The sequence below is a fragment of the Prinia subflava genome, chromosome 18 (assembly GCF_021018805.1).
Source record: "Prinia subflava isolate CZ2003 ecotype Zambia chromosome 18, Cam_Psub_1.2, whole genome shotgun sequence".
NCBI lineage: Eukaryota > Metazoa > Chordata > Aves > Passeriformes > Cisticolidae > Prinia > Prinia subflava.
Genome location: NC_086264.1, coordinates 2,186,649 through 2,210,129, shown reverse-complemented (window position 1 = coordinate 2,210,129; position 23,481 = coordinate 2,186,649). Strand labels below are relative to the sequence as shown.

The window sequence follows — 23,481 nt, the reverse complement described above, 5'->3', positions numbered from 1 at the left end:
ACCCCACCTTTCTTCCAAGAGGATTGCCTCACCTCTAGCTGCAGGGATGGGATGCCTCTGCCCGGGGGTCAGTGAGGTTCCCTAACTCCCTGTGCCCTGATTCCACAGCTACTCCACCACGTTTGAGACCAGCAATCAGCCCATCACTGACATCTTCCACTTCTCAGTGCTGGATGCTGACAACAACCGGCTGGACAGGCAGATGTTCACTGTCACCATCACATCTGGCCTGGCACTGCCCGCCCTCATCGCCTTCGCTGACCACATCACTGTGAGTGCCTGCCCAGGGCCTGGGGACAGGGACAGGAATGGCTGCGACGGGAGAAACTGAACAGTTTTCCTGGACTGGGGGAAATCATGGAATAAAATGCAGTGCTACTTGTGCCATGCACAGGGTGAACAAATCACTTGGAGGCCAGAGGAGGCTGACAGTCCATCTGCATCCCTGAACCTCGTCTGTTTATATCTGTTCTAATCAGGAGCTGCTTGTCCCTAGGGTGTCTTCTTGATATCAGTGGAGCAAGTCAGATGTATTCCTGCTCAATATTTCATCCCTAATTTCACCAGCGTGTGTGTAAGAGATTAGCAGAAGACAAGTCTGAAGACACCTGGTGCTTTGGACTGACCCAGAGCATTTCACACTCCTTATCATTTCACACTCCCTCCTTTCCAGCTTTGCATTCCCCCTCCCTTGCCTTCAAAAGGCTCTCCACAACAAGAAATGCAGGTCTTGCCTTCTGAGAGGTCACCATGACTCTGCCAGTTCCCTTCCTGCCCTGAGAGAGAACTCACAGGCTCCTCTTGGAGGCTAGGCAGGCTTTGTTCTTCCCATCCCACCTCGCCTCCCTGCTGAATTCCTGATTAACAGACCTTGGGAAGGATGGGGCAGCACTCCAGGGCCCAGACAAGCCTCTTCCATGGAAGCAGCCTCATTCAGTAAGGATTTGTGTTGTCTGCTGTTGCTTTCCAGGTGGATGAGGGAGGCAGGGTCCTGCTGCTGGCTCATCACCACTTCTCTGCTGATTATGATACTGCTGCCAGGGAGGACCTGAGGGTCACTGTGGTCACTCTGCCTGTGTATGGCTACATCGAGAACACCAGGACAGGTAAACTGCTTGGCCCTCCCTTCTTCCTCCTGGCTGGTTTGTGTTCCCAGCAGCATCACATCTGTCATGTCCCATGGAGGGGTCGCTTGTGCTGCTTCCCCGGTGCCCGCTCTGACACAGCAGGTGTTGCTTCCCTCAAGGGCCACAAGATGTGGGAAGCCAAGCTGTAGAAAGGAGCTAAAGAGAACGGAGAAATCCCTCCTTCTGCACCCTTCACAATGTGCCTTTTTTCCCCTCATCCTGCTGGATTTGCATTGAGTTTATCAGCCACTCGAGCATCCTTTCACCAGTGACACTCTGATTTGCAGGCGAGAGCTTTGGCCCGCAGAGTGAGTCTGTGGGGACCACAGATGCATCCTTTTCCCTTCAAGATGTTCTGGAGAACAGCATTTACTATTTCCAGAGTGTCCATGAAAGCATTGAGCCCACAAGTGATGTTTTCAGCTTCTATGTGAGTGATGGCTTCAGCCAGTCAGAGGTGCAGAGCATCAACATCACAATCCAGGTATGCTGGCTGCCAGAGCCCTCTCCTTTCACACAAACACTTTTCAAGGGCAAGCTTTACTCCTTCCTTTTAGTATGTGTGAAAGGGATTAAAGGCAGGTTCCTTCCCCTAGCACAGACACATAACTGACCTGTGATACCCAAGAACAGCTGTGCATTGTAGCCTCTTCCCCAGGGCTTACTGCTCTGGTGTCTCCTCCCTCTTGGAAGCAGCCATGATGCTGGGTAGATTTGAAGGGACTGGTGATGCCAGCACCAGTGCTGTCATTTGGGAGCTTGTGTTTCATTGGGGTGGGTCTTTCCTTGTGTTCATTCTCCTTTTTCTGGCTGCCTGCCTTTGTGCAGCGGCAGAACGACGAGCCCCCGAAGATGGTGCTGGAGCCTGTGCGGGTGCAGGAGGGCTCTGCTGTGGTTGTCACCAATGCCTCGCTCAGCCTGCAGGACTTGGACACCCAGAGCAGTGAGCTGGTCATCGTGGTGAGCCAAAGTCCTGAGCATGGTATGTCCTGACAGGCCCAGGGTGAGGGACGGGCGTCTTTCTGTGTCAGTGTCTGTCTGTCTTCACTGTGTGTGTGAGAGGGAGCCTGGCATGTGGGATAAAGCACAGTTTGGACCAGGACTGTGCTTGAGGACAGCCCGGTTCTTGGCGGGCTGTGCCTCGCTCTTTGCTGGAGAGCAGGAGGGGGCAGTGCACGAGTTTCCCTGGAAGCTCCCTGCCGTGTTCCCCCAGTCCCGGCTGGCAGGAGGCAGCGTGTCAGGCTGTCCCCAGCAGGCTGTGCTGAACCCTGTGTTGTTTGCCAGGCCAGCTCCGCAGAAGGCAGAGCACAGCCCAGGCCCTGGAGCAAGGACAAGTGCTGTCCAGGGGCTCCTCCTTCACCTACCAGGACATTCTGGATGAGCTGATCATTTACACCCGGAGCGGGGCCGCAGCACAGACAGACGAGTTTGGCTTCTCGCTCACGGACGGGCTCTACACACAGGCAGGGAGGCTGCAATTCTCCGTGGAGCAGCCGAGGAAGCAGCCACCCACGGTAGCTGTGAGCAGGGACCTGCAGCTCCCGGCCGGTACGGGGACAGGGATGAGAGTGGCAGTGCTTGGTGCTGCTGGATGGTCCAGCCTAGGGCAGTCGCTTCGCTGGGCTGGCTGAAGCTGATTGCGGGTTTGCTTTCTCTGGTGCAGGCTCTGCAGCTCGGCTCACGGCTCAGCACCTGAAAGCAGCAGCTGGTCCTTCAGGGGACACGGCCATCAGGTTTGTCCTCACGAGGGACCCCAGCAGGGGACAGCTGCAGCTGACCACAGCTGATAGTCCAGTCCAGATCTCTGCCAAAGGACCCCTCAAAAGTTTCACCCAGGCTGATATAAACAAAGGTGAGAGTGCTGGATTTTAGGAAGTCACAGCAAGTTTACAAACCAAGGCTGGTTTAGGTAGTCCTGTGAGGTGCAGGGAGTTGGACCTGATGATCCTTCTGGGTCCCTTCCAGTTTGAGATATTCCATGCTGCTGTGATCTTTAAGAGAGGGTGACAATGAGCTGAAGTAGGGAAGGGAGAGGGAAAGAAGTAAGTGCACCTTAAGTTAGACCAGAACCATGTACCATGAAATATATATTAAAAAGTCTCTCAGCAGGAGAAAAAGAATAAAGAGAGAAAGTAGTGAAACCCAAATCCAGGAGCTCTGTCAACCCCCAGGTGCCTCAGCTGATGGTGCCAGCCTGCTTCCAAACTAAGAATTTGCTGTAATAAAGCATCTCTTTTCTGCTGTTCCTCTCTCCAGGGCACGTAGTGTACAGCCACAGGAAAGGGGATCCCGGTGGACACTTCCCCTTCACCTTTGATGTGATGGATGCAGATGGCAACAAACTGATGGACCAGGTTTTTTACATCCATGTAATAGGTAAAAGGTAGTACTAGAGTTGTTTTCTTTGCTGTAGAGCTCTGGCCTGCTCACAGATTCCCATCCCACACGCACTGCAAGGCAAAATGTAGTTGAGATGCAGTTCTGATGTGCTGTCAATTCAAAGGCCTTTGAAGTGAGGGGCGTGGGGAGATTTTGCAGATGTAAGGGTTCATTCTTTGGCTTCTGACAAACTCACTGAAAAGGTAGAAAAATTCCCCTTAATATCTTCATGCTGTTTAGCTTGTCTCTAAGACATTATAACGTTACCATCCCTGATTAATGGCAAGGCCCAAAGTTCCTGGTTTGGAATTATCAAAATGTTCATGCATGTGTTATCTTTTGCTTGAGCACAAGTACCCCAAGGAAGGAGTGTGCCTGTCTCCTAACTCAGCTTTGTGTTTAACCCTTCCAGAGGACAGATTTCCCCCCTCCATCATCACTAACAAGGGGCTGGTGTTGGATGAGAACTCGGCGAAGGCAATCACAGCCCTGCAGCTCTCAGCCGCTGACCAGGACAGCGAGGCCACCCAGCTGCAGTACAAGGTCACCCGGCAGCCACAGCTGGGGCACCTGGAGCACGTGGCCTCCCCAGGTGAGCAGGGAGCTGTTGGGCCTCAGAGCAGCAGAACACTGAAGGCTTTCGAGCCCTAGACAGTCACTGCAGGGAAAACGTGCCCAGAGGCAGCAGCACAGAAGTCCAATTCCTGTTAGAAATCAAAGGGCCATTAGCCCAGAGGGTTGGGAATAAGGTGAGCGGAGGCAGAGCAGCCCAGTAATCTCAGCTGAGGATTTATTCAGCCTCTGGGCCAGTTTATGGCCCTACAGCTGCTTCTGTGTGACAGGAAATCCTTTGGCCTTTGCTGTGAACAGCACAGTGCCCCAGAGAACCCATCCCTTAATGTCCATGGAAACAACCCATCTTGGTGAACTGACGACTTGCTCACTGTCCCCCTCCTGGCCAGTGTGTCCCTTGATCCCTGAAACCCAGCCTCCTTCCCTAGCTGTGCGTTTGGAGGGAGGAAAGGAACTGTCCAGTGAGTTTAAGAGGAAGCTGTGTTGGGGTGTGATGGTTGTGCTGGATAATGAACTCTGGTTGTTCAGGGAAGGGGGTTGGTCAGTTCTGCTCATGTGATCTGAATTTAGAGCTGCCTGCTGACAGTGTGAATGTGCTGCCCCTCTCTGATGAATTAATCTAAAACAATGGTGCCATATAATATGCTCTTCTGATTTTATTATACTCATCTAAGATTATATTTCTTCTTAGCTTTAGACTTCTCATTAACATGAGATTAAAGTGGAAATATCTGCTGCGTGTTTTCAAGATGCAGACAGTCCCTCTACAGCTCAGTTTGAGTGTGTGGCTTGCCTCATCTTCTCACCAAAAACGTGTTGAAAGGGCAGGAATAATGAGCAAGTTCTAATAAGCAAACTACTCCCTGCTGAGAGTAAATTAAAAACTTGCAATATTTTTGTCTAAACTGCAAACTAAACAGTGAATCTTGTACTTTGGATTAAGGACTTCATTCCTCCTGTTATTTAAAATCTGATGATGATTCTGATTTCTGTGCTTTTTTGTGTCTGTGAGGGATTAATAAGGATATAGAGTCACAGACTGAGAAGTAGTTGTAATCATGATTCAAATGACCTAAACCTAAGGAGAGAGTACTGAAGTGCTCAAAAAAGAACCCAGACAAAGAACCCAAACCTTTACAGCTGATGAGCTCTGAGGAAATATTAGCTGATCATTCCAATTTGATTCATTTATTTAAATCAGATCCTAGTGTCTTTTGTAGTGTGGCCAGCACTTGTCAGCAGCCATTTAGTGTGATATATTGGTGGCAAACTTCTTGTCAGGGTGTTTGTTGATAGCAGCAGTAAAACTGTTGAACACAGCAACGAGATTTAAAAAGCTCAAGTGCTTTTTAAAATGCTTGTCAGGTACCTTTCTGTGGCTGTGTCACACCTAATGGCCTGTAAAGATGTCACTATAAATCAGTGCTGAAAAAGGGACTTTGTACTAAATGCAGGGGTACAAGGAGGGGCAGAGAGAACAGACTTGGAAGGCATTTTGGAAAACTGCTGTGAGGCCAGGATGCCTTTATCTCATCCTCAGTGAGTCCATGGCTGGGTTAGTCCTGCCCAGCTGTGACAATCCAAGTGTTATGTGGACCATTTTTCTCCCAGTTTCTCCCCCCCCTCTGTCCCAGGAGGCCCACTCCCAACAGGATGAGGTCAAAGGAAGCCTGGACTTCTTTTGGAGAAGGAACTTTTAGGGTGCTCTGTGCTAGCTAAATCCCTGGCTCAGCTGAGGTTCATGGGGCAGCCTGGCTTGGATCAGAACCAGCCAAAACTGAGTCCTTGTGGCTAAATATGTCCCGCTTCCTGAAGTTTTTCCCTGCCTTGCTCTTTCTGTTGTACATTTCCCCCCTGTTGTTCTTTTTCCAGGGACAAGAATTAGTTCCTTCAGCCAGGCAGACTTGGCCTCTGGCAGCATCCAGTACATCCACACCAGTGACGAGGAAAAGCACACGGATGCCTTCACCTTTTCTGTGTCTGATGGGACAAACGAGGTCAGTCCCAGGCTGACTTCTGCCTGAGTAGGGCAGAGGTGCTGTGGGCAGAGGTGGCTGTTCCTCCTCCTCCTGCTGTGAGGTTTCCCACATCCCTCCTGGCAGGGAGCAAGCCCTGTGCAGGGAGCAGGGAGCCACCTGCTACATGTCCTCGTGGGGCTGCTTACCAAGATCTGAGCGCCTCATTTGAGCTGCTCCTGCAGCTCAGCTTTGATCAGCGCACTGACGGCGCAGTGACGACAGCCAGACCCTGGGGAAATGCCTTTCTCCTGCTCTCTGAAAGAGAAGAGCATAGCTGCACATAGAGGGAGAGGGGCAAAACAGTGAGAGAGGGAGGGAAAGTGGATGTCCATAAATACCACAGAAAGAGAGAATTAATTAGTGGAGAGGGATAAAGAAGGTCCTGTTCATGTGATCTAGGCTTAGCAGCTCAGATTTACTCACCAGACAAGGCTGAAATGAAGTGACCCAAACCAGGGATTGCTGTGCTCTTGTGATGAAGTCACACTCTCGGAAGGCTGAATTCATCAAGAGAGGCTTTTCCTCCTGTCCCAGGTGAGCCAGACATTTGACATCACCATAAACCCCGTGGATGACTCCTTACCCATAGTGCAAATCTTTGGGATGACAGTTCAGGAAGGGGTGAGAAAAACCATCACCGAGTTTGAGCTCAAAGCAACAGATGCTGACACAGAGGTAAGGCAGGACCCCCCTGGCCTCCTCCCTCCCCTCTTCTGCTGCACATCTGTGCTGTTGGGAAAATGGGCTTGTGTTTAAAGACTTACGGCAGTGACACTGAGTTTATGCCTAGCATGGATGAAGATGGCACTTCCTCTTCTTCCTGAGTCTGGCCAGAGGCTGAGCTGTCTAATACTGGCTCTACCTCACTGCTGCTTCCCCTGCAGCGAGAGATCTGGCTGCCTGAGCCAAAATCCTGCCCCAAACGTTTTTGCTGCTTGCGCCCTGGCAGAAGTGGCAAGGGACACATTGCACAAAATGGCTGCAGGACTGGGGGCCGCTCTTGTGTTCACGGAGCTGCCTCTGACCAGCTGAACCAGCAGTTCAGTGGGATGTGCCTTGCTTTGCAGGGAGCCACCTTGGCAGGGGATAAGGATGGGGCTCAGGGGGAATCAGGAATGTGCTGTGCTCACCCTGGTTGGGAATACCAACACGGGGAAGCTGCCTGGCAGTGTGAGCTGGAAGGGCGGGCCTGGCCTGGCCCTGAGGCGGTGTCCCCAGCTCTGCCCCTCCGTGTCCGGGCACAGGTCGAGTCCATCACGTTCAGGGTGGTGCAGCCGCCCCGGCACGGGCTGCTGGAGCGCAGCGGCCGCGGGCAGCGTCCCCTGCAGGCCACCACCTTCACCATGGACGACATCTACCAGAGCCGCGTCAGCTACAGCCACCGCGGCGGCGGCGCGCTCCGGGACCGCTTCACCTTCACCGTGTCCGACGGCACCAACGCCCTCTTCGTGGTGCAGGACGGCGGGAAGAAGGTCAGGGGGCAGAGGGGATGGCGGGGGACCTTGTGAGCTCATAGCGAGCTGCCTCGTCTCAGGACGGGGGGGCTGAGCTGCTGTGGCTGCACAGAAGGCAAGGGCTGAGTGTCCTCGGTTCCTTCCCCTCCCTGCCCTCTGTGCCTGCAAACGCGCCCCCAGACCTTGATCCCAGCCGAGCCGAAGGGAGCCAAGCTGGGAACGTGGTGGGTGAGGCTGGGACCCCCACAGTAACCCCCGTCTCTGAACTGCTGTCAGGTGGTGACCGCAGCACCGCAGCGCTTCCAGGTGGAAATCCTCCCTGTGGATGACGGGACACCCAGGGTCGTCACCAACCTGGGCCTGCAGTGGCTGGAGTACACGGATGGCAAGGTAACACCTGCCTGGCCTCAGCTTGGGCTGCTCTCAGGCTGTTCCAGGAGAAGGGGCTTCGCAGGAAAACATCCTCATCCTTCAGCTCTTCTTAATCTTGTGATGGAGAATACCCAGGGTTCATTTTTAGCTTTGCTGATGGTGGAGATGTCTTGATGATGTGCTGCTGCAGCAGCCATGGCAGAGATGTGCTGCTTTCCAAGGATATGGTGCAGGAATTTCTTGCTGGAACATGCCTTTGTTGTGCTGAAGTCCAAACAAAGCCCCAGGAAACTCTTGGCTTGTTTTTGAGGAGCCAGCATTAACTGTAAAGAAACACTTTGGTTCTTCCCAGAAAAAAATGAGTGGAAGACACTGTAGTAAGAAATTGCATTAAGAAATGGCTATCTCAGCTCAAACTCCTCACTTCAGGAAAAGCACTTCTGCAGCCTCAAGCAGCTCAATTTTCTCTCTTTCTCTTGCTGTTAAAAACATTTTGTTTTTAAAGAGGAAGCAAAATGTGGTGGAATGGAATCAGATCCATGTGAGGGCATTTGAAAGGGGCTCTCGTGGAGGCTCACCAGAGCTGTGTGAACTGAATTGAGTGAGTCCTTCAACCTGGGACTGTTTGCTGGGGTTTTTTGCCAAGCAGGGCCTCCCCTGAGCATCAGCACAGCTCATGGAGTAGAGGTTTCTAAGTGAAACCCAAAGATTTGTCCTACCTTTTAGCCCCAGCTAAATAAGACTGGGCAGCTGTTTTGGAATTTGCTTTTCTTTGAGCCACATTTGTCTTTTTAATTAAACTAACCAGCTGTGATGCAAAATTCAAATCCTTCTTACGTTGTCAAACACATTGTGGGATATCTCTGTTCAAGGGATATCTCTGCTCTGTACTTTCACATCCCTAGATTTTCCCTCTTGGAGAACTGTTTTGACAGGGATGGTTGGGCTTCTTGTGTGAACAGTCAATCAGACTTGCACTGCTGGAGCTTCAGTTTTACTCCCTTTGGTTTGGCTTTAATCCAGGCCACCAATCTCATCACTAAGAAGGAATTACTGACGACAGATCCTGACACAGATGACAAACAGCTGATCTATGAGATAACAGCTGGTCCCAGAAATGGTCACGTGGAGAGCAAGCTGAAGCCAGGGACAACTGTGACCACCTTTACACAGGGTATGGAGCTGGGCTGTGTCCTGCTGCTTTTTTCCATCAGTTGATTCAGTTTGTTAAAGTAAGGAAAAAAATACGTGGGAGGGGAGAATACAAGGGGCAGATCTCCAAAGTGTGTTGAAAATAAGCATTGAACTTTTCTGTCAGCTGCAGAAATCCTGTAATTTCTTAGAGATACCAACCTGTGTCCTGTAGGTTGTCCCAGGTTCTCCAGACTTGTTAGAGCTGGAGATGTGACTTGGGGCAGTAGAGGGGTTGTAGATCTTGCAAGTGCATCCGATCATCCCAGTCTGGCAGAGATGTAGCCACTGTGTGTGTCAGCAGTGTGGGGAAGGTTCACTCTTGCAGGGCTGAGGGCAGGGGAGGTGAGGGGGTAACTGCTCCCTGGGCCTGCAGGGCCGCACTGCTCATCTACAGAACCACCTGTGGATTTCTGTGCTGACTCACTGGATGTTCTCTCCTGGCAGAGGATGTGAACCAGGGCCTCATTCGGTACGTGGTGCACGAGGAGAAGGTTCAGGAGACCACAGACAGCTTTCAGTTCCTAGTGAAGGACAGCAAACCCAACGTGGTCAGTGGCAACATCTTCCACATCCAGTGGTCCCTCCTCAGCTTCACTCACACCAGGTAAGTGGTACCAGGGTCACAGCACTTGGCTGGGAGCTGGGCTCTTACCTGAGCTCCCTGCAGCAGAGGGAGGGCCTGCCAGGCTAAACCATGGAGCAGCTGCCCAATGCCCAAGTCCCAGCCAATATTGTGCCTCAGATTTTCCACGGAGGCCACACTGGCCCTGGGCGTGTGGTGCTCAGTGTCACGCAGACACACAGGGTTTGCTCCCCAGCCTGTTACTTGTGTGTGCTTGGTCCCTTTCCAGCTACAAGGTCAGGGAGAGCACTGGCTCCGTGAGCGTCACCGTGAGGCGTGTGGGGAACCTCAACCAGTACAGCATTGTCCTGTGCCGCACCGAGCAGGGGACGGCCACCGCTGGCTCCGGATCCCAGCCCGGAGAGCAGGACTACCTGGAGTACGCGGGGCAGGTGGGTGGGCACACGGCAAGGGAAGGCCTGACCACACCTGCCACAAGGCCTGGAGGAAAGAACAGATGAAAAGTGATCAAAACACCAGGGACGGTGTATTTGATCTGTAAAGTCCTGTGGGCTATTTGCTGTCAGAAGAGGGAGCACCTCAGGCCGGGGTGAGACAGGAAGGACGGGAAGCTCCAGCCCAAGGACAGCAGCCGGATCTGCTGCCTTCCAGGTGCAGTTCGAGGAGCGGGAGGACACCAAGGCCTGCACCATCGCCATCAACGACGACGCCGTGTTCGAGGGCACCGAGAGCTTTTCCGTGGAGCTCAGCATGCCGGCCTACGCCCTGCTGGGAAACGTCACCCAGGCCACCGTCACCATCACGGACCCCGAGGACGAGCCCACACTGCAGTTCGACAGGAGCACCTTCCGCGTCAGCGAGAGCGCCGGCTCCCTCTCGGCTCCCGTGCAAAGGAAAGGTGCGCCGGGCCGGGCCGGGCAGGACGATGGCTGAGCCCCAGGGGAGAGGGGGAGAGCCTTGGATTTTCCTTCTCATGGCAAAGAGGGAGCCCTCAAGCTTTGCCTGCTTATGGTTTTGGGGTTTTCTCTGACGTTTTGGAAGAGGTTCTGTGGCACAACTGCAATGGCAAGCAACAGACAGGGCAGTGTTGTTTATTTTTTTAACCTTTCCTGTCCCTGCTGTTAAAACGTCTTGGGTTGGGATTTGTTTCAACTCCTGGCGCGAGCAGGAGCAAACCTTTGTATCTGTTTGCTGCTTCTCTGTGATCTAGACCGTGTTTTACGTGGGCCTTGTCACTGGGCTGTGTGTTCTTTAATAGGCAAGTGCCAGCAGTTTCCTGAGTGTAGATCAGGAGCATGCCTGAAGCCATGTCTATGCTTGCATAGAACTTGCATAGCCAGCTGCTATGCAAGTTCAGGAGCAGGGATAGTGTTCTTCTTCATTCCTCATCCTCTTTTTCGGAATGCTGCTTTATTATTTAAGCACACAGTGTCTCCACCAGATAGATTAAAAGCATTTCCACAGAATTATGGAGTTTTCCTGTTGCTTCCTAGGGGATGCCAGCAGCACTGTGTCTGCCATCTGCTACACCGTCCCCAAATCGGCCAAGGGCAGCAGCCTTTACATGCTGGAGTCCGGCTCTGACTTCAAGTCCCGGGGGCTGTCGGATGAGAACCGCCTCATTTTGGGGCCGGGTGTCACCGTGGTGACCTGTGATGTCACTCTGATCGATGACAGTGAATATGAAGAGGAAGAGGAGTTTGAGGTGGTGCTGGCCGACGCCTCGGACAACGCCCGCATTGGCAGCCGGGCTTCAGCCAACGTGGTCATCGCCGGCCCCAACGACGCCTCCACGGTGTTCCTGGGGAATGCCTCCTTTACGGTCAGCGAGGCTGCAGGTGAGCACCGGGGGCTTGTGTTGGGATGCTCCCTGTGGAAGCTTTTGCCACGAAGACGTGTCAGAAGGAGCAACTCAGGGCAGAGCAGAACTTCAAGGATGTGCAGAGGGGCTCTGTGGTTCCCTCTGTGCTGAGGGGGAGGCTGGGGGCAGGAGCAGTGCTGAAAGGAAAGGAGTGGGTTTTTGGAACGCGGCTGCTCTCTCAGCAGAGAGAGCATCTCTCTCTCTTTGTTCTCTCTCCTATGCACCTGGTGCTGCAGGACACATTGAGATCCCAGTGCTCCGGCAGGGACCTGACCTCTCCATGCCCACGTCGGTGTGGTGTGCCACTCGGACATCCGACCCACCCTCGGCCAGCCCCGGAGTTGATTATGTCCCCAGCTCCAGGAAAATAGAGTTCAGGCCAGGCAAGACAGAAGAGGTGAGGAGCCACTCGGACTCCCGCTGAGTCTGCTTTGCCTGGTGACACTTGTCTTGTGTTTCTGTGCATATCTGCCATTTGTTTTGAAAATCCTCTCAGGGCTACTTGAGAACTGTTAATGAGTCTGCCAGGCACAGACTCCCATCCCATCAGCACTCCAGCCAGGAGAGATTTGGTCATGCCACCTCTTCCAGGATAAGGATGGCTGCCTGTTCTCTGAAATGATATGCTGGATTTATGTAGAACATTCTTTACATTGATTAATGGATTCAGAAAACGTAACGACATAACAGCTTTACACCAGACTCCCAAATGTGAGTGCTGGGAAGGATGAAAGCTCTGTACGTCTAACAGCAGGAATTCCACTTTCCTCCCAGTTCTGCCCCCTGACAATCCTAGATGATGCTCAGTACCCAGTGATAGAAGGGCTGGAGACATTTGTTGTTTACCTCAGCTCCCCCCACGGAGCCGAGCTGGCAAAGCCGTTCCAAGCCATCGTGGCCATTAATGACATCTTCCAAGACGGTGAGTTATCCCTGGCAGCTGTGTCTGTTCCTCTCCAGCCCCTTGGCTCCCTGTGGATCCTCAGCACTGCCTGGCTCTGTTTCTGCCCCCCTGCAGTGCCCAGCATGCAGTTCACCAAGGACACCTACACGGCCAAGGAGAAGGAGGGGACCCTGCACATCCCCGTCTTCCGCACGGGGGACCTGAGCTACGAGTCCTCCGTCAGGTGCTACACCCGGAGCCACACAGCTCAGGTCATGGAGGACTTCACAGAGAGGAGGGACGCAGAGGAGTCTCGCATCACTTTCCTCAAAGGGGACAAGGTGAGCTGGACCTGCCTCGTGGGGGAGCGAAGAAGAACCAGTGCTGGGAGAGGTTCACATCCCCTCCTCGGCTCTCTGTCATCAGAGGGAGCTGACAGAGCTGTCCAGGCTGGTTTCAGATGACAGAAATTCTTGTCCTGACAGTGTGACCCACTCTGAAGGGGTTGTGTTTCATGATTAAACTGGTTAATTTGTGAAATGCAAATCTGATGTGTCAGGAGGACCCAGGATTGTTCTACAGAGAGCTGTGGGTTTGTGGAAGGAGATGCTTTTGCTGCTGTGTCTCATCATGTAGCAGTGTGGTTTGTCCACACTGATGTAGTAGCCCTAAAAAGAGAAGGGTTTCTCCCAGGATGGCCAGTGCTCCAGTGTGCAGTCCTGGACAGGGAAGTACAGCCTGGCCTTTATGTGGCTTTATCAGATTTGTCAGTGTTTGCTGCTTTCTCCTCTTCACTTGGCTTTAGGTGAAGAATTGCAGTGTTCACATTACTGACGACTCTGCCTTCGAACCAGAAGAGCAGTTCCAGGTCTATCTGGGTAGCCCCCTTGGAAACCACTGGAGCGGAGCTAGGATTGGGAAGATGGACGTGGCAACCATAACTGTCACCAATGACGAAGATGGTGAGTGAGGCTGCTCCACAAGGATGCCGTGGTGGTTCCAGGGCATCAGCACAGTCCCATCCATGCAGTACACATGGATGCCTTTGGTGCCACGGTCACAGCCCTGTGTGCAGGTCACTGGCGTGCGCTGGGCTGAAGGGAGGGGTTGGATAGGCGTGCTTGGATCCACTGCTTCTCATTTCCCATTCCCCTGCAGCTGGAGTTGCTGTGCTTCCCCGGGGAGATGTTCCTCTCCCTCCACAGCATCACAGCCTGGGGAGATCTGTGGGGGAGAAGAGGGATGCCAGGTCCCTCTGCTGTGACAGCCAGCGGGGGCTGGAGCACCAGCACGTGGCGGGGATTTTGGGGTGTGTGGGAGGCAGGGATGGGAGAATCATTTGCCGTCCTCTGTAGCCCAACACCCTTGATAGGTTTTTGCCCTAAGTCACACCCAGGACTTTTTGCCCCTGCCTTGAGGAGCCCCTTGCTCTGAAGGTGGGTAGATGAGTCTGAAAGGAGCGGAGCTGAACCAGCCAGGGGTGCAAACCTGGGGCTGTTCCCTTGCTGCTGTCCCTGCAGCCCCCACCATCGAGTTCGAAGAGGCGGCGTACCAGGTGCGGGAGCCGCCGGGCCCGGAGGGAGTGGCCGTGCTGAGCATCCCGGTGGTCCGCAGGGGCGACCACAACAGGACCTCCAAGGTGCGCTGCAGCACCCGCGATGGCTCCGCACAGGCCGGCGTGGACTACTACCCCAAGAGCCGCATGCTCAAGTTCAGCCCAGGTGAAGGGGCTCGCAGGGAGGGCTGGGGGTTGGACGTGACCAGGGATATTTTGTGTGCGTCAGGACATCCAGGAGATCTGGGAAAAGCCGCTTTTCACATGAAGTTTGGTGTAATTTTATTACTTAAAAAAGCTGACGTGTTAAATGAAGGGTGATCACACCAGAGGAAGAAGAACTGGGACCTGGCAGAGTAAAGTCCTCCTCAGGGAATTGTAGGGCTGTGAACACCTCAGACCATGCTGCTGGACCAAGAAGCCTTCATCAAAAAGCTCTGCACACCAGTCTGAGGGAGAGGAGGCATGGGAATGTGCTTTGCATCCCAGATTTTTCCTCCAGACAGCTAATACAAGACAGTCATTATTAATCCTCAGACAGCATCTGCTAGTAAATCCATCACCGGATCGATTGGATCAGTTGTCATAGCTGGAGTTTTATGTTTATAGTAGACTCCTCTGGGTAAATTATTAGAAGCAATGAGTGGAAATAAAATTTATAATGTGTATTTTATCATAATGTCTGCATGGTCACAGCCCAGAGCAGCTGCACAGGGTTTGGATGAGACTTCAGAGCAGTCTCTGATGATGAATCGACCTCTCTCTGTTTTTCTTGCACTCGCTCCCACAGGTGTGGCCCACATCATGTTTAAGGTGGAGATCATGTCCAACGAAGACCGGGAATGGCACGAGTCCTTTTCTCTGGTGCTGGGCCCAGATGATCCGGTGGAAGCAGTTCTTGGAGACACCAGCACTGCCACAGTGACTATTTTGGATCAGGAGGCAACAGGGAGCCTGATTCTCCCAGCACCTCCCGTGGTGAGTTGATCTGATTTAGTGCCCTTCATGTACAGACTGGAAACCGCAGTGGGATTTTGGAAATGAAATATAGAGCTGCAGTGACAACGTGGGAGGGAAGGATGGCTTCTTCCACCCTTTCCCTCAGCCCCAGCTGAGTGCTGCCCTCCTGCCCCCACACAGGTCGTCACCCTGGCCGACTACGACCGCGTGGAGGAAGTGACCAAGGAGGGTGCCAGGAAATCCCCCTCCCCAGGGTACCCCCTCGTCTGCGTCACTCCCTGTGACCCCCACTTCCCCAAGTACGCCCTCATGAAGGAGCGCTGCGGCGAGGCCGGGATCAACCAGTCTTCCATACAGTTCAGCTGGGAAGTGGCCGCCCCCACGGACGGGAACGGAGCGCGGTCGCCTTTCGAGACCATCACGGACAACACCCCCTTCACCAGCGTCAACCACAGGGTACGCCGGGGCTGCAGGGCAGAGATTCCAGCCTAAAACCTCCTCGGATGTGGGACTTGGAGTGAGGCACGGGTGTTTGGGTTTAGAAAACTGAGTGCTGTTTTTCCTTAAGCCTGCTGGAAGAAGCGCCACTGGTTTCCCCCCCTTGTTCCCTCAGGTGCTGGACAGCATCTACTTCAGCCGGCGCTTCCACGTGCGCTGCGTGGCCAAGGCTGTGGACAAGGCCGGCCACGTGGGGACCCCCCTGAGGAGCAACGTGGTGACCATAGGCACAGACAGTGCCATCTGCCACACGCCTGTGGTGGCAGGGACAGCCCGAGGGTTCCAGGCACAGTCCTTCATTGCCACGCTCCGGTACCTGGATGTGAAGCACAAGGAGCATCCCAACAGGTATGAGGCTGGAGAAGGGGGAGTGCAGCTCACAGATGTGCCTGGGCTCACAAGCACAATGTGTGTGTGAAGCCACATCCCTCTTGCAGCGTGGGGTGCTCGGGTTCATGCTCGCACTCTCTTCTCGCACCCTGCTCGGCTGAGGGGGTGCCCTTCACCGCAGGAACTGGGAGTTGGTGGGACAGCTTAAGGAGCAGATGTGTAGCTGGGGAAATCCAGCTCAAACCAAACATCAGGCTCACCTGCTGGGGCTGTGCTGCTGTGGGGATCCTGTGCCTGCCAGGCTGCTCTGTTCTGCTGTCTCATGTGCTGCTTGTTCCAGGATCCACATCTCGGTGCAGATCCCCCACCAGGATGGGATGCTGCCCCTCATCTCCACGCTGCCACTGCACAACCTGCATTTCCTTCTCTCCGAGTCCATCTACAGGCACCAGCACGTCTGCTCCAACCTGGTCGCTGTCAGAGACCTCAGAGGCATCTCAGGTAACCTTCAGCGCCAGCCTTTGCTTCCTGAGGTGGAAGCCTGGAAAGAAATGTGGAGAGGGTGGCTTTGTCTTCCTCTGGGCTCTCTTGACATGATGTAAATAGCAATGGATCTTCCTGGTCCAACAGCAGTGACCACAGTTGCCCTGTTTGAGGTGGGATTCCAGGCACGGGAATGTTTGAGCTTGTAGGCTGTAGGTTCACATTGTGCTGGTGATTTTCTGCTTTTCAAATCTGTTTTCTGACATCCACCTGAGGTCAAGAGGGATCTGCAGGGCTGGATCTTTGTGTCTGGGTCACTGAGATCTCCCACGAGGCAACAAAATCAATTCTCTGCTGAAGAAAATGTCACAGCTGAAAAGAACAGGCAGACTGTGTCTCTGATACTCCAGGGAATGAAATCCATGCTAGATCCGGGCAGGCAGCCTGGATATTATCAGAATATTCATTCTGATAATTCCACACTCAACCTGTTCCTCATTTCTTAAAGGTTAACTTCAGCCTTGTAGGTCCCTAAGTTTAGTTTTTAGGATGCTTCCCCCATTCCTGTAACATTTTCCCCCATGAAGATCTGAGTGTGTCCAGTTTGACCTCCAGGATAATGAAGGGAGAGGAGCTCCCATGATTCAAGAGTGAAGCCAGACCTCCATACTCGCCTCGGGCTGTTCAAAATCGGGAGGGATCAGTGTCCTGACTTCTCTCACTCAGAGGCAGGGTTCCTGGACGAGGTGACCCAGGACAGCTCCGTGCTGGGCCCGGGCTACGACCGCCCCTACCAGCTGGACCCCACGGTGAGGGAGCCCAAGAGCATCCAGCTGTACCAGCACCTCAACCTCAAGAGCTGCATCTGGACCTTCGACGCTTATTACGACATGACCGAACTGATTGACGTCTGTGGGGGCTCTGTCACTGCTGACTTCCAGGTGAGAGGCCCACCCAGAGCTCTCCCACGGATCCCAGGTCGCTCTCTGTTCCCTGGCACAGCTCTGCACTTGTGTGTAGTTGCTGCTCTGCTCTGTACAGGTGGAGCGTGGCTTTTCCCCCGTGTCAACTGGAAGAGAACAGTGCTATGTGCATTTATTTCATTTATTTTCCTGGGGGTATCACAGCTTTTATTCTCTTAATCTTCAGAGCAACCAGAAAAATATTTAGTTTTTAATGTACCCCCATACTGGAAATACAAAGCGTTCTCAGCTGGGCTCTCTTATAATTCTGACCATGTTTTCAGCCAGTAGAAATGAGCAAAGGACAGAGCAGAGGCAGCTCAGTCCACACTCCACAACAGAGCGAGGTCATGGGATATTTTAACTCATTTCCTAATGAACAGACTGGAGACCAAAACCCAAAAATGTTCCTGTATAAATGAGTGCCTCTCAGTATTTGAGGTGTCTCCCTGCCCTCTTGTGGCTGCATCATCCATGTGCAGCCCACTCCATCTCCCTTGAGTTCTTGCATTAAATTCCCAGCCACATTGCTAGGAGCAGCAGCATCTCTTTTAATTCCTGCCAGCCTGGACTACTTCATTAAGTTTCCTTTTATAGCTGCAATTGTTGGCACAAGCCCACAGGAGCTACTTGGCCTGAACAACTGCCCAGTGGAGCATGTGGAGCCTGGCACCAGCCAGGCTGGAACATCTCCCTGAATTCTCCAGGGCCTGCAAAGTACAGCTGCACTCTGCAGATAATACATGGAGAGCTCTGGGAGGCCTGAGCAAGCAGAACTGCTGATTTTTAATTCACAGCCTTAGAAACTGGGGGGAGGTTTTGAGGTGAAACTGTGCCCAGAGCTCCTCTGTCCCATGGTCCCAGAGAGCCTTAGTGCTGCCCCTGAATTAAGACACAGGTTTGTCTGAGGAATAAAGAATGTTCATAGTCACATAAAGAATGTTCAGAGTCACCTGTGACTTCACTTGAAGATGCATAACCCCCTTTTTGGGGTTTTATTGCCAGGTAAGGGACTCTGCCCAGTCCTTCCTGACAGTCCATGTCCCTCTCTACGTGTCCTACATCTATGTGACGGCCCCGAGGGGCTGGGCTTCCCTGGAGCACCACACAGAGATGGAGTTCTCCTTCTTCTATGACACTGTTCTCTGGAGGACAGGTGAGCCTGAGGCACTCCAAGGGGTGTGGAAGGAGTGGCTCCTTCATGTTTTCCCCTTGGTTCCTGCACTGCCACCAGAGTCCTGAGGGAGTGGGGAACTCGAAGTATTTCCTTCCTTTATGCTTGCGGGGGCCTTAGGCAGCCAGTGGACAATGGAGGAGTGTGGGTGGCTCCCTGGAGGATGGTCCCAGCTGACCCCTGCCTTTTGGAGCTCTCCCAGGCCCCTCCCAGGGGCCTGCTTCCCCAAGGGCCCTGCTTCCGCCTCTCCCAGGGCGGGCAGAGGGTGCAGTGCAGGCTCCCACGGCGCTGTCCTTGCAGGGATCCAGACGGACAGCGTGCTCTCGGCCCGGCTGCAGATCATCCGCATCTACATCCGCGAGGACGGCCGGCTGGTCATCGAGTTCAAGACACAGGCCAAGTTCAGAGGTGAGGGCACTGATCCTGACAGGAACACGGGCCAGGGTCACACACGGCTCTGCTCTGACAAAGCAGAACAGGTCCCTGTCTCTGCCAGGAGCCCCTCTGTGATGAGGTGCACGACATGCTCTGTACTCTGCCTCCTGTCACCTCCTTGTCCTCCCCAGGGCTGTTTGTCATGGAGCACCACAGCCTGCCAGATGTCAGGTCCTCTTTGATGACTCCAGAGCACCTGGGAGGGATCGAATTTGACCTGCAGCTGCTGTGGAGTGCTCAGACTTTCGACTCTCCCTACCAGCTCTGGAGAGCAACCAGCTCCTACAACAGGTGAGGGCTGGGGCTCCAGTCCCCTTCAGCAGCTTCCCACAGCACCATTTTCTCCCTGGCACCCCTCCAGCAGCCACAGCAGTAGTGTGGAATGCTCAGGAGCTTGGTCAGAGCTGGAGCATGTGGGGAGTCGCTGTCAGGGCTGGAACACTGTTCTACTGAGAGAAAAAATCAGCTCAACGTCTTGTAAAGGAATTTTTCCAGCAGTGAAGCCTGTGGATAGACTGATCCCAGAGGTGACAGCGCATTTCAGAAGGCCACACTTGTCCCTCAGGGACTGCTGGATGGCATTGCTGGGGCACGGGAGAGGTGCTGCCCTGGGTGAAGAGCTGAGAGCTCTGCTTGGTGGCTGCAGGGTCTCCCCTCTGTTCCCAGGAAGGATTACTCTGGAGAATACACCATCTTGCTGATCCCCTGCACGGTGCAGCCCACGCAGCCGTGGGCAGAGCCTGGAGACAAGCCCCTGCCCTGCACGGCCCACGCTCCCGAGCGGTAAGGGCACCCATCCCCAGGGCAGCAGGGCAGGCTCAGCCCCTTTGGGGTGCACATGTCCAAACCTCATCTCTCCTTTGCTTCCTTCCTTGTCCCAATTCCAGGTTTTTGATCCCGATTGCCTTCCAGCAGACAAACCGCCCAGTTCCAGTTGTTTACTCCCTGAACACGGAGTTTCAGCTCTGTAACAACGAGAAGGTTTTTCTAATGGACCCCACCAAATCGGAAATGTCTCTGGCAGAAATGGATTACAAAGGGGCTTTTTCCAAGGGTAGGATTTACCTCTCCTCTTCTGCTTGTGCCCAGTGTTTGTGCCTTCACAGCTTCCATTTCCTGGAGAGGAAAGGGCAAAACCCAGATGTGGCTTTGCCTCTTCCACAGCAATAAATGACATTTTGAGCATCTTACAGCCCTGCAAAACAACAGCGTGCTGTGGCACTGTGTTCTCCCATGCACCAAGCCCTTCCCAAACAATCCAAACCCTTCTGAACACAGGCTCGTGTGTGCTCCAGCACATTTGGTTCTAGCAGTGTTCTCCTGGCTGGGGAATTTCACCTGTCCCTCTTTGTCCCCAGGGCAAATCCTGTACGGGCGCGTGCTGTGGCACCCGGAACAAAACCTGAACGCCGCTTACAAGCTGCAGCTGGAGAAGGTGTACCTGTGCACAGGCAGGGACGGCTACGTGCCCTTCTTCGACCCCACGGGCACCATCTACAACGAGGGGCCCCAGTACGGCTGCATCCAGCCCAACAAGAACCTGAAACACCGATTCCTCCTCCTGGTGAGTCCTCTGCGCCCCCTTCCTGGTTGGGATTTGGCAATGAGCAGATTGTGACTGCAAAGGGATGAGGAAAGGAGTCTGGTGGATGTTTTGTACTGCTGGTACAAACTGTGAACGCAGGATCAGTTTTTCCTTCCTCTTTGTCCATGAGTATTCCTTAATCCAGGCCCACATGTGGGTGTGGAGATGGGGCATTCGGACCAGATCCCTTACACAGCGCCCTGGCTTCCAGCCTCTCTTGGGGAAGCAGGCAGCATCCCTCACAACATTCCTCTGACTTCCAGGACCGAAACCAGCCAGAGGTGACGGACAAGTATTTCCACGATGTGCCTTTTGACGCCCACTTTGCTTCCGAGCTCTCCGAGTTCCACTCGGTGAGCAGCATGCCTGGAGTGGATGGATTTACTCTCAAGGTGGATGCCCTCTACAAGGTATGTACCCAGTGCTTTTTGGTAGCCCAACACGGACTTCTCTGTCCAGGACCTCCCAAACACTTGGTGAATTGTAGGCTCTGGGCCTTCAGAATTCAACTCTGACACAGGAAATGGAGATTAGGATATTATGATGGTAATTTCTTTTTTTTCCTGAAGCACTCATGAGAAACCTCTTTAAAAACATATTACTCCTGTTCCTGAATGAATTATTGCCATTGGCAAAGGCTGGACACCTCACTGGGTGGTCAGTGTTACTGCAGGTGCTTAGAAAAACGCACTTAGCTGACTGTCAGACAAGGACACAAAACATACCAGTCCTTATCAGAATCACCTGATGTAAAAGCCATGGTTAACATTCCCTCTGCCCGTGCCTTCCCTTTGGTAAAGGTGGAAGCCGGACACCAGTGGTACCTCCAAGTGATTTACGTGATCGGCCCGGAGGGCGCGGCCGGGCCCCGTGTCCAGCGCTCCCTGGCTCGGCGCTGGCAGCGCGGCCGCAGGGACCTGGCCCAGGGGGCGGGGAGGCCGGCGCTGGACGACTCCCTCATCTACGACAACGAGGGCGACCAGCTGAAGAACGGCACCAACATGAAGTCGCTGCTCTTGGAGCGGGAGGAAGCTGCCGTCGCAGCCTCCCTGTCCCAAACGGGCGCTTCCCTGGGCAGCGCCTTCGCCGCCCTCACGCTGCTGCTGCTGGTGCTGTCCGGAATTTGCCTCCTCGCCAGGAAGTGCCGGAAGCTGCGGAGGAAGCGGGAGGCTGCCGGGGGCGCTCCCCAGGAGCACCCCTTGAACACCAAGGTGGAGCTGCCCCGGGGCGGCCCCAGGGCCGCGGGCAGCCCGTGCTGCGCCGTCAGGAACGTTCATCCCCCGAGGGGCGGCGGCGCCTGCCAGGGGCAGGGCAGGAGAGTGAAGCAGGTGAACTTGGAAGTCAAAGTCCACAGCAATTTGCACGACGGCACGGAAGTTTAACGGAGCACACGCACTGGGAAAGGCTTTTTATAAACTGAAAAATAAAGATAATCCAAAACTGAAAAGCCACGCGGGTATTTTTTGAGTCTGGTGAGGAGGGGCAACTGTGCGTTCCCGCTGCTCCCCACGGCACCGCTGCCCTCTCGGTGCTGCTCCAGCGCTGCGGGCTCCTGCTTTCCCTGGGGAGCAACCATCCCTCATGTGAGAGCTCTGAGCCAGCCAGCGAGCAGCCGCGGTCCTCTGGATCCTCTGGAAGAGAGTAAAGCTGAACTAAAATCTCCACCCGGTATGGCCCTTCCTGTGCCGCCCCTCCTGCCCCCCTCATTCCCCCGGGGCGTGGCGGGCGGGAGCCGCACGGAGCAGCGGCGCCGGGGAAGGAAAAGGGAGAGGCGGGCGCTGCTCGGGCCCGGGGCCGCCGCGGCCTCGGCGGTGGCGGAGCGGAGGGGCCGGGACGGGAGCGCGGCGGGGACGATGCCGGCCCTGCCCACGCGGGGGCGCCGCATCCGCACCGGGAACCGCCGCGATCCCGGTCCCGGCACCGCCCGCCCGCGGCCATCCCGGGCCCGGTGCCGCTTCGATCCTCCCGACGAGGGAGAGGCAGCACCGCCCGGGACCTCGGCAAGACCCGAACCGCCATCTCAGCTCCGGCTGTGGGCTCCATCACCCGCTTTCGGTCAACCTCGTCCCGGCATCGTAGCAGGAGGGGGTCATCGATTCCAGGCTAGGGTTTGCCCAGTCCCCACCCCTGTCTGAACATCAATCCGACCATGGGCCGCAATCCCCGAGACCCGCAACCCGCCCGCCGGGAGAGAGGCAGGACCGCTCCGCGAGTGGACACCGGCAGGACTCGGTCCCACACCAGTGGCCCAGTCCCAGCCCCGCCGGGAGCGGCCCCGGGCCCCGAGCGGTCCCGCCGGGAGCGGCCCCGGGGCGGGGCTCGCCCAGCGCCGAGAGAGGCTCCGGGACGGGGCACGGGGGGCGGGGCCTGCACAGGTGTGAGGGGCGGGGACAAAGGGGGCGGGGCTTGCACAGGTGTGAGGGGCGGTGACAAAGGGGGCGGGGCCAGGGGGCGCGTGCCAGGGGCGCTGCGGCGGGGCCGCGACTGAGGCCGGGAGGGGCTGCGGGGCCGAGCGGTGCTGGGCTCTGCCGGGGGTCCCGCCCGGGGCCGCCTCTCGCCCGTCGGGAGGATCGAAGCGGCATCGGGCCCGGGATCGGTATCGGGCCCGGGATCGGTATCGGGACCGGGACCGCGGCGGTTCCCCGGTTCCCCTGTGCGGACGCAGAGTCACCGCGTGGCCCCGGGACCCCGCAGGGCGCCCTCTGGCGGACACGGAGCGCGGTGCGAGCGCGGCGCCCCCGCGTGGCCCCGGGACTGCGGTGCGGGGGGCGGGGCCGGCACAGGTGTGAGGGGATCCAGGGCGGCTGCGCGGGGCGGGGCCGAAAGCATTGAAACCCCGAAAATGCCGCAGGTGCGATATGCCAGAGGGTCGGCGGTAGCCGGTCCATGCTCCCTCCGTGGGGCCCAGCTGAGGCGCGGAGGTCTCGGCCCTGCACCTCTGCTTCTCTCTACCTCCCCTTCAGCTCCCTTCTCTCTACGCCCCCCAATACCCCTTCCTCCCCCACCTGGCCTCCCCCCCCGCCCCGTCCTTGCCCTGCTACGCACCCCAGCCACC

At 55.2% G+C, this 23,481-nt stretch overlaps 1 protein-coding gene across 2 annotated transcripts in view; it reads left to right on the top strand.

The window, feature by feature from the left end:
* Window positions 1-21,873, top strand: part of FRAS1 (Fraser extracellular matrix complex subunit 1) — a 109,026-nt gene extending 87,153 nt beyond the window's left edge. For both annotated transcript variants that reach the window (XM_063415489.1, XM_063415488.1), the window contains exons 39-73: window positions 109-271; window positions 971-1,106; window positions 1,415-1,611; window positions 1,956-2,109; window positions 2,412-2,675; window positions 2,791-2,979; window positions 3,384-3,503; window positions 3,919-4,098; window positions 5,952-6,076; window positions 6,632-6,772; window positions 7,342-7,569; window positions 7,828-7,941; window positions 8,947-9,097; window positions 9,562-9,721; window positions 9,969-10,131; window positions 10,352-10,598; window positions 11,194-11,538; window positions 11,798-11,958; window positions 12,336-12,483; window positions 12,580-12,785; window positions 13,250-13,406; window positions 13,965-14,165; window positions 14,790-14,977; window positions 15,140-15,415; window positions 15,573-15,805; window positions 16,128-16,288; window positions 16,997-17,211; window positions 18,238-18,388; window positions 18,707-18,814; window positions 18,973-19,132; window positions 19,508-19,624; window positions 19,729-19,895; window positions 20,200-20,405; window positions 20,690-20,836; window positions 21,227-21,873. In XM_063415489.1, coding sequence (XP_063271559.1) covers window positions 109-271; window positions 971-1,106; window positions 1,415-1,611; window positions 1,956-2,109; window positions 2,412-2,675; window positions 2,791-2,979; window positions 3,384-3,503; window positions 3,919-4,098; window positions 5,952-6,076; window positions 6,632-6,772; window positions 7,342-7,569; window positions 7,828-7,941; window positions 8,947-9,097; window positions 9,562-9,721; window positions 9,969-10,131; window positions 10,352-10,598; window positions 11,194-11,538; window positions 11,798-11,958; window positions 12,336-12,483; window positions 12,580-12,785; window positions 13,250-13,406; window positions 13,965-14,165; window positions 14,790-14,977; window positions 15,140-15,415; window positions 15,573-15,805; window positions 16,128-16,288; window positions 16,997-17,211; window positions 18,238-18,388; window positions 18,707-18,814; window positions 18,973-19,132; window positions 19,508-19,624; window positions 19,729-19,895; window positions 20,200-20,405; window positions 20,690-20,836; window positions 21,227-21,808 — 6,661 coding nt within the window. In that variant the 3' untranslated portion in view covers window positions 21,809-21,873. The remainder of the gene's footprint in view (window positions 1-108; window positions 272-970; window positions 1,107-1,414; window positions 1,612-1,955; window positions 2,110-2,411; window positions 2,676-2,790; window positions 2,980-3,383; window positions 3,504-3,918; window positions 4,099-5,951; window positions 6,077-6,631; window positions 6,773-7,341; window positions 7,570-7,827; window positions 7,942-8,946; window positions 9,098-9,561; window positions 9,722-9,968; window positions 10,132-10,351; window positions 10,599-11,193; window positions 11,539-11,797; window positions 11,959-12,335; window positions 12,484-12,579; window positions 12,786-13,249; window positions 13,407-13,964; window positions 14,166-14,789; window positions 14,978-15,139; window positions 15,416-15,572; window positions 15,806-16,127; window positions 16,289-16,996; window positions 17,212-18,237; window positions 18,389-18,706; window positions 18,815-18,972; window positions 19,133-19,507; window positions 19,625-19,728; window positions 19,896-20,199; window positions 20,406-20,689; window positions 20,837-21,226) is intronic.
* Window positions 21,874-23,481: the final 1,608 nt, after the last annotated feature.